The 10,243-nt window shown below is 39.7% G+C and overlaps 1 protein-coding gene across 1 annotated transcript; it reads right to left on the reverse strand.

The window, feature by feature from the left end:
- Window positions 1-4,674: 4,674 nt before the first annotated feature.
- LOC147444796 (large ribosomal subunit protein uL18-like) lies at window positions 4,675-7,660 on the reverse strand. The gene is made up of 9 exons (XM_086527330.1): window positions 7,574-7,660; window positions 7,279-7,348; window positions 6,077-6,168; window positions 5,859-5,985; window positions 5,656-5,735; window positions 5,457-5,573; window positions 5,241-5,375; window positions 4,993-5,162; window positions 4,675-4,916 (listed from the first exon to the last, which is right to left on the reverse strand). The coding sequence occupies exons 1-9, from the start codon at window positions 7,574-7,576 to the stop codon at window positions 4,826-4,828; spliced, it is 885 nt and encodes a 294-aa protein (XP_086383456.1). The 5' UTR covers window positions 7,577-7,660; the 3' UTR covers window positions 4,675-4,825.
- Between the last annotated feature and the right edge of the window lie 2,583 nt (window positions 7,661-10,243).

Consider the following 10,243-nt stretch of genomic DNA (forward strand, 5'->3'; position numbering starts at 1 on the left):
GCTGCCTTAAACACATGTTTTGAGCTAATGCTTTACAAATCTATTGAGGCCTCTTTCTAATGAAACAAGCTTCTTTTCTTTGATTGCACCATGCTTCTTGTCTCAATGGATTGAAGGAATAGAATTATACACTTTTTTCGTTTAGTTGATTGACCACTTCCATAGTGTGTTGTAACCTGAAAACACTTTTCAGTTTTGTAACCAAAATAACGCACAAGATTCGCATTTCATTTAGAAAGCACTACTACATTAGATTGGGAGAGGGAGGTCTCTATAAAGGCATAGAGGACCCATATCCCAACTATTTGACAAAATTATGCAAAGTAAAAGCCCGTACGTGGAATTAATCATAGGGAAAGTGCTTTTGGGCTCATAACATGCTCAAAAACGATAAGCTTTTGCTAGCATGTTTCCCTTTCCACACAACCCTATCAATGAAGGATGATTTTCTTTAGAACCAGAGAACAAATAAGCCAGAAGAAAGCGAAACCGCATATACTACATTTGAAGGTAATTATGATACTTCCAATGGAGACAAAATCCAAAAAACAATGCAGGTGTCCAAGTTCTTCATAAAGTGGAGCATTAAAGAAACCACCAAGTAGATATCAAAATTGCTGGAACAAATTGATTATAAGGTAAGGAGGAAAACAAAGATATGAAGGGAAAAATAAGCTAGGCATAAAATCAAGCAAAAAATCTCAATATCTACGTCTTCCAAATGGCCTCCACATATATTTATTTGATTTTTGTCTTTGGGAAGCAGAGCAAATCTAAGGAGCGGATTGAGGCGATTATCACCGCCATAGTTAGCTAAGTTCTCCCCTGGGGTACTTCATAGCCACTCGGGGTGGCTAAGGTTGTAATTTATAGTTTTTGTCAATATATTTTACCCATTGTTGTAAATTTTGCCACATGTATATATATATATATATATATATATAAAAGAATAGAATATAGGAAACTCACATTATAAACCACACTAGATAACCACTAGAAAGTCTTTTTGACTTTCCATTCCAAGGTGAGAAATGACAAGAATGTAAGGAACTCCCATTATGTAGATAGCCTCTTTGCATAAGAGTGAAAAGTCTTTGGGCTTAGTGAACAGTGCCCCTCCCCCCCCCCCCCCCCCCCCCCCCCAAAAAATAATAATAATAATAATAATAGTAATAGGTCTTTGGACTTTCCACTTTAACAAGGCTATCACCCTTCACTTTTCTATCTTCGATGTTTCGAGAAGCTTTTCCTTTTTTTCTTTTTAATCGTAGCTTATGTCCCATCCTACTTCTCTTGTCTTATATATATTATTATGTATTCCTAATGTATTTCTATAAAAAATTAAAAGGTGCTCTCAATTCAAAGATTCCACTCAAAATCAAGAAAAACGATGCATTAATCTATAGCACGTAACGACACGCAATAACAAAGTACATAGATTTACAACAATATTACCTAAGAAAGATGAATACAACATTACAAGATAGAGAGAGAGAGAGAGAGAGAGAGAGAGAGAGAGGAAAACGTTAAACAGAACTTAGAAGAAAACGCTAAAGGAAAAATGAAAGAGGAAAAAAACACCTATTAAGGTCTTGACTTTCCACCTTCATTTGTCTTTTGACATTCCATCTTCATTTGTCTTTTGACATTCCACATGCATTTTGACTTTCCACCTTCATCTTTCTTTTCATTTGCCAAACTCACCCTACACTTTTGCAATTAATATGTATTGAAAGAATTTTTAAGAATTTTTATTTTTTTGAAATTGGGGAGACCTAATGGCTTCAAAATAAAAATATTCACTACCTTCATTAAGCATGGACACTTGAAAGAGAAGCAAACTCCAAGGGGAATATAAAGGAGAGTAATGCACCAGCTTTTTACATGTAAACATGGTCTTAACTTTCCACCTTCATAGATCTTTCCATTTCCTAAACTCACCTTACGCACTTATGATGTTTAAAAAGGTTTTTTATTTTTCCGAGATTAGGGAGACCTAATTCTCTCGCCTCTTTATGTTTCTTCATTACTCGTGCAGATTCAAAGAAATTTCTCTTCCTATCTACCAACTTGAGGGTATTGTCTAGCACTAATTATGAAAAGCATCAATACAATTTTAAACCTCACGAATTGACAACCTTCACCATACCCTGTGATGTATTGAACTTCACTCGCAATACTTCATAAAAAACATTTCGTCATCTGCATTGCACCACCCCTCATTGCCCCTTGTGACAGCCATACGCAACACTTGGCCTTCTCCTTCTAGTCTCCCCTATGAAGGGAGGCTGCGCTCGCATCGTCTTGCTTTGTGACATTTGTCCCAACATCCCTCCTTTGTGTCCAAGCAATTGCTACCATCTTCCCAAGGCTACAAGTTCAGAAGCTCCAATGCGCAAAAACAAAATTGTGCGAACTACTTTCACGACAATAAAGGAGAGTGATGCTTTATTATACCTTCACTTGTACGATTAGATAAAATTTGGGAATACTACTATGCACCTCTTCGCCGCCGTGGGGCTTGGAAGTGAGTCACATGCTCATTCAGCTTTATTGCTAGCCTTCCATTTCTTCTGACTTCAATGTGTTGTGCATTAATAGGCATGATGCCCTTGTAAACAAATGTGTATATTTGCTTGTTCTGTCTTGCTCTTTCGTGTGCCTCTCTCTCTCTCTCTCTCTCTCTCTCTCTCTCCTTCCTTACTACAATGAGTGAAATTGGTGTTCAGAGAATATAACCATTAGTGATAAGGCCTACTATCATTAGTGATAGGAGGTCCTTGGAGATCATAACTATAGGAGGCATATAATATTTAGGAATATGTGCACATTAAAATGATAACTATAAGAGAGCAAAAGAAATTAGCCATTAAAGGCACGAAACACGTAACACATTAATAGCCTTGCCGTATAGAATCCTCACAGTATGACCATAGATAGGACCGGTTTACACTGGCCAGACTGCTCAGGATTCCTAGGGACATGACAAGCCTCCTACATGTCAATTACAGAAGCTTATGCTGTTCTACATAAACTCAACAATCGTTGACAGCACTTGAATAGCAGACCCGCTAAACAGTTCAAATTACTAGCAATTCCAAAAAGAACATAAGTTTGAAAGTGAACCGGTTATCTCGTTCAAACAGAATGATTTCAACCAGGAAACTTGAAACCCAGTGGATTGTTAGTCCAATCACATATATTCACCCCAGCTAGCTAACTCATTTCCACAATCAATGGATATCTTCAGATCAGTACGGGGATTTTGATCGATAAGGGGCGACCTTGCACAGGGAAAAAGAAGAGCCAAACTGAAAAGCTAGACATTCACACCCAACCAAGTAGCAGCAGAACTGAAGGCCTCATCCAGAGAAAATACCTTACAGAACACAGTCCTAACCAACCCATAAAGATTAGACCTACAAGAAAAACCTTGGAGCTCAAAGATTAGAGTTTAGATAATTAAAAAGGTAGATTGGAAGGCAAGATACTTACCAACATAGCAATTGAAGAAATTTTGAGACTATCATATGCTGAGACCCTTGAAATGGAATTAGTAAATTAGTACAACCGACAAACAAACTTGGGGACGCAGCATAAGGAGCTTCAAGACCTGAGGGCCAGAAGCTAAACATGCAATACATACTTGAGCATTACTATCTGCACAATTAACAAGGCCCAATACACAACTCACATACAATGATCAATTGGGTCTTTATTTTCCAACCAGCATGTCTGCTAGCCTCATTTATATATAACACGGGTTACAACTGGAGGGATTGACGACGGGGGTTCATTTTCGGCAGGGCAGGCATTTTAGACCGCTAGAATTATATAGTGCCTGGCACGCATTACTTTCAATCAAACGCGCTAGCCGAGCTGGATAGAGGGCACAAGTGTGTAGGGGCAGGTCCAGGTTCAAGTCTGGACGGGAGCCCACTTTTTTTATCCACCGTAGATCCTGTAATTGGTGGATGAAACCGTGACCGTAGATCCCTCGAGTTGGGGCATGTCGCTTATAAACAAGGGTCTGCTAGGACAATCTGCATATGCAGTTTCACACGAAGCAATGATTCCTTACACATAATCAATACTTATCCAGACACTTTCTCCATTTGCATATACCGCATTGACCACGAAAAACTCAAAACATCTTTTGAAACTGTACAGAATCTTTTGACTCCAGCAAATAAGCATTATCTAGGTAATTGTATAAATTGCACTCAAGTAGGAGTCATGGCACTACCTTGCCTAAAGAACTCTCCCATACTGAGAACTTTTCTATATTGAGCATACAGGGCCAGCAAAACCATTTGAAGTGAGTAAACATCCCAGTGACGAGAAATGAAGTGTTGCCCATGACAGCTTTCAGATCTTCAGAAAATACAAACAATTTTTTCCAGTGAAAGAACCAAGGCAAATTCTTGTCAAGGTTTAATAACTTTTGACTTCGAAGCTTCGTCGAGGCCACAGATGCAGTATTAAGATTACCAAGCAAAAACCAGTCATGAAGCATCCACCTCTACTTGAGCACCATGAATTATCTGATATAATGTCCTTCAGGAGTCAGCGGAATCTTAATGTCTTTCAACTATTAAAGAACAGACAAATCCAAATACACAAAAGCCTACAAAATCAATGACCTGAACATACAATGAGAAATGAACAAATAACTGACTGGCAAAGACAATAAAGCCATTCCTTGGAAGCCGAAAACTACTACACTGCAAAACTGACCGTACAAAACAAGGTCTTCACCTTGATAGGCTCAGCTCAAAGCAAAGATAATGGTCCAAAACTCAGGTCAGGTTCAATAATAATTTAACTAATCATCATCCTCAACCTCATTGATAGCATTGAGACGAGCAATCAAGTTAGCCTTCCTCTCCTCGTAAGTAAGCTTCTTCATTTTATAGCTGCAAGAAGAGCTGGTAACAATAAGAAATCTGGGAAAAAATAGTGTAAAACAAAAGCCAAAAGACTTAAACTTACCTCTTCCTCTCTGCTGGCACATGCTTCTCAGTGTGCTTAATTGAAGGGTCAGCCCTAATCGCAGCATGTACACTCTTGTACACTTCCTCCAAACTTTCAGGCTCCACCCCATTCTTTATAAAAGAGCTGAACTGAAGCTGGTACTTCTCGGGCTCATCCTCACGCAGCATCTGCTTTTCCAAAATAACCTCACTAAACACACCCAAACAGCTATAAAGAGCAAATATATAAATCATGACTAGACTTACCTTCATGTAATCAGCCACATGACCTCCAAAAATATATCTCCTATGAGCATCTGCATTCAATGACTTCTCTTCTTTACTATACCCTGCAAACCTCTTGTCACTATGTGGAACATCCAGACCCCCATCTAAAGCACCCTGAACACAGCCACTATAAATCTTGAGAAAAATGAAAAACTTAATCATGCTGGAATCATGTCATCAAACGTCCTAACAAACCTTCAAGGCTCCAAAAACCCGGTTCCCCGTGGTGGTTCTCACAAGGCCAACATCAAGGAGGGCCCTGAAAGGTCGGCGTTCACCAGCCTCCTCAACGTTATAGTCCTCCCCTGTAGCCTGCAAGAAGAGTTTGCATACTCAATTAAAAGTGACAAAAACCAACAAATAACTTTACCAATGTAAAAGTCATGGCAGTTACCTCCTCATTGCCAACATATTCCTGGTCTAGATCAAACTGCTTCAAAACTCTCCGAGCAAGTAGCAATCCAGTGCAGTATGCTGCATCACCCAAAAAAACCTTTAGCGAATCCAAAAAAATCATTACTACCAGCATGCACAGGCATAAACTCTAGCTGGACTAGACAAAGCATGCTGATTGATGCTTGACAGAAGCCTAATCACCTGCCGCATAATTTGTCAGCCCTGTTTTAAGCCCATATTGAGGTAGCTCATGAGAGTAGGCCGCTGCAAGAACAACATCACCAGCTAGAGTGGCATACGTTATCTGGGCAGTGATGTCCTTGTTGGTCTGTCATAATAGCTAAGGAAATCATCCAGGAAAAACAGAACAATTTACACCTAGCAGAGCTTGGAAAAATGGGTGAATACATTAGGGATACAAATCGCACAACAAGGCGATACTTTGGGGTGTTGTACTTATTTTTGTCCTGGTTGGTAAGCCTGACCCTTGCTCGGTAATCAGTCTTGCCAGCTGCGAGAAGAAATACCACATAAAAATGCTAAACCTTACAATATGCAAATGAAATAATCTGGTCTCCAACAAAATCCATGAAAACAAAGCCACAATTTCTGAAGCCCCGACACACCCAAGAAAACAAGTCTGCCATTTGCTTATAATTACTTTTTCTGAAATGGAAATCCATGCCCACATAACCGAAACACAAAAACCTCAAACTTTTGTTTTGTCACAGGACAAAGTTAATTCAGAGGCAAGCTCTTTCCAAGGAGATTCAAAATAGCAAGGCAGGCTAATAGAAAGTGGCATGCATTTGAAGAAGCATTGTACCAACAAGTACCAATTGGGCAGATTCAGGATGGGGCTTCAGACAGCTGCATACACATAACCACCATCAGGAAACCTGCTAGATACTATTCATGGGCCATTTCACCTGGGAATCAGATAGGCCTCAGGCAAGAAAACTAGCATAGGGTGTTCTCAGTGGCAGGTCAGGAAAGATTATGAAAATTAACCAAAATATATTGCAGAACTGATCTTCCATCAGGAAACCTGCTAGACACTATTCATGGGCCATTTCACTCGGGAATCAGATAGACCTCAGGCAAGAAAACTAGCATAGGGTGTGCTCAGTGGCAGGTCAGAGAAGATAATGAAAATTAACCGAGATATGTTGCAGAACTGATCTTCTCCGCTCATGCCTATTGGGCATATTCTCTCTTTTTATGGCATCAGCTTTCTACAACCAGCAACGTTATTGGCCCAAACCTAGTCTACACCTCCTGCTTCACAAAGATCCTCATAACAGCAGAGCAGCAGACGAAGAAGACAGCTGAGAGTGCTCGCAATGTTTGTGAAGGCTTCCTTTCTTCAGCCAACAATGAGATCAACTTGTCAAAACCATCCGAAGGGGGGGTGTCTCAAAATGTCCCAAATGGATAAACCGGACGATAATGGCATCACTACGAGGCTATGTCCCAAACATTGCGGAGCTACTGGTGGATCAACAAAAAAATTTGAAACTCTTCATCCATCGGCTTCAAACAGACAAGACAATGTCGTAGTTATAAATCACAACAACCAGAATGAAGATCGTCGGTAGAGGCAAAAGAGTAGCACAATTACCCCGTCTTCTCTTGTACTTCACTTGATAGCGCTTGAAATAGGCCTTTGTCTTCTTCGCCTTTGCAAATGCCTGCACATAAGAAAGAACAACTTACATAAAAAGCGCAGCGACATTCACAGAAATGGAGGAGGGCCCTGGCTCCTCCGGAGACATCGAAGCCAGTCAACCCGATCGAACAAGTTGACAGTATCGTCGAGAAGACCATTTCTTCTCTAGCCGATCTACACCCCCCTCCTAGCACAGAATAAGATCTCAAAGACAAACCTAATCATGCAGGAAACGAGGAAAGCGTACCATAACGACGATGGGAGCTCGGCCCCGACGCAGACTTCAGAGACAACAAGCTTCGAAAGGAAGGGGTTTATGACTAGGCAGTGAGTATTTGCTAACTCGCAATCCATCCTGGCCGTTCGATCTAGGGCAACAAAAATGATATGGGGAGAGAGAGAGAGAGAGAGAGAGAGAGAGAGAGAGAGAGTTGAATACTTTCACACATCAAGGTAAGGGGGCAATAGTCCCCACTTTACAGCCAATTGCAGTAACACTCTTCTTGCACTATCGTTAACGACAACTCAACATACCGGTTGACGTGCTTGCCTGGGAAGTAAAAGGAGTAAGGTTCATAATTGTACTCTATACACTCCTCAGCCTTCCGATTTGCTTTTACCCCAAATTTCCCTTCGAGCGAAGAAAAGACCCACTGGATTTTTGCTATGAGGAAATCCAATCTTGTAAGGAAGAAGACCAAGTCGAAAGCGAAATAACACCTTATGGAAGAGTCCTACCAAAGACCGAGCACGTTTCGAGCGCATATATATGTGAAACAGGTCTCTCATATATAGATCCTAAAGTAATTCTTTTAGATCCTACTTTGGAGTGCATTTTGTTTGGGAGCATTGCTAGTGCTCAATTGTCAAGTACTCTCATATATAGATCCTAAACTGATTCTTTTAGATCCTACTTTGGAGTGCATTTTGTTTGGGAGTATTGCTAGTGCTCATTTGTCAAGTACTCTCGTTCTTGAACATATTTAATGCTATAACATCTAATGCACATCATGTTTAGTACCTACTATATCAAAGATATCGCCAAGGATAAGATGTGTCCCCCCTTCCCCTTTCACGAGCTTCATGATGGGAACTCTTATAGTTAAAATAGGAAGAATCGTTAAAACTAAGCTTGAGCCATAGAAAGTTAGGATGGTTAAATTGATTTAAGGAGATTATTACACACTTCTTTCATACAAGACTCGTGAGCAAGCAATGCTTACAAAAACAAGAAGCCAACTATCCTATTTGTCTTTTAAAAAAATTATCGACAAAAGGTCTTGTTCTAATAAGTAAACCAAACTTCAACTTGTTGTCTATATAAATTAATCAAAAAGTCTTCAAACAAGTTGCCAACACATTATCCCACAATGATTGCAAACCCGTGATCACATTGAGGTATCTCACTATCAAACTGTGTGGTGTAGTTTGGACTAGCATGAATACTTGTATCCATTAGCAATTGCCAAAAAGACAGCTAGACACTACTTGTAGCAACAAATTATTACCATCTAGAAGGAGTTTACTGCGTGCAAGAAGCATAGATATTTCTACAAACTAATCATGATATAAATTTACTATAAAAAGGTATTTATGGTTTAATTACACCAGTTGATTCTCTATAGTGCGCAATAAAGAGGTCGTTTTTTGTTCTTTTGAAATAAGTAAGCCAAAAACTTCAATTTGTTGTCTATATAAATTGATCAAAAAGGCTTAAACAAGTTGTCAACCTGCCAACTATGGATTCTCACCTTTATCCCTATCACAAACCCATCATTACCTTGAGGTATCTTGCCAAGAAACTATGTGGTGTAGTTTGTGCTACCACAAATGCTTGCAACCACATTAGCAACTTGTCAAAAAGACGATTGGAAACTCCTTATTATTGCTATAGAGGGATTTTACGACATGCAACAAGCATAGTTTCTATTACAAGCTAATTATGATCTAAATCTACTATAAAGAAGCAATCATAGTTTGATTACACCAAGTCTGATTCATGTAGTCAACATGAATGGCTTCAGAGAGGTGTCATCTTGGGCATTGGGGATAAAAATAGGAGAGAGCTCATTATCACGGGTAGGTGCTTTGCTCTCTCTCTCTCACTCTCTCCAATAGTCTGCATAGGAATGGACATTAGCTAAAGAGAGATTCATGTATGCCCTTTTGTCTTGTTATTTCCATCCTCTCTTGCACAAGGCAAAAGAAGTGATGATGTAGACGGTGGGAACAGGCCTTAGGTGTTGACAGTATAGTTACTAGGATGTGGCAGTTACCCGATAGAGTTACCACCATTGTATAGTGTGCAGTCAGACAGAGCTTAGTACAGGTACCTATAAATAGGACCCATTACTTCATTTTGTGGGCTAGTCATTCCGTGGTCTAGAGTTACCCTTTTGTAATAGTCGTTGAGCATTTGCTTTGAGCATCATTTAACTCTTGTGTAGTTTTATCTGGTGCAAGTTGTACAATTCTTAGTATCTACATACACATCAATTATTGTCTCTTATCTTTATATTCCATTTCAGTCTTTGTTTAGTTTGTGTGTTATCTGACGATTGAACCTGAAGTTTGAATTAACTCCAAGTCTTTAACCTAGAATAGCGGTCAGAAGTGACTAGCTCATTCCATTTTGGCAATCAGTGGTGAGCTAAAGCTCTTCGCATGGAAACTATTTCCTCATTGGGGTTTGGAGTTAGTTGATGTCAAGCATGCCATCCAGAAGATCGAGTAGAGGAAGAAGATTGACCATGGTTTTCATGGAGGGGTAAGATCACATCAACATTGTGGTTGAAGAACCTAGTGGCCTCAACAACTCATTGGTCAACCATTATTATCCTAAACGGTGTCAATTTCATTTTTTGAATCCCAAGTTTTTGATGACATGTTCCCCTAGTATATTCACCCATGCCCCGCC

This window comes from Adiantum capillus-veneris, chromosome 13 (genome assembly GCF_014529385.1).
Source record: "Adiantum capillus-veneris isolate H3 chromosome 13, ASM1452938v2, whole genome shotgun sequence".
In the NCBI taxonomy this organism is placed as follows: Eukaryota; Viridiplantae; Streptophyta; class Polypodiopsida; order Polypodiales; family Pteridaceae; genus Adiantum; species Adiantum capillus-veneris.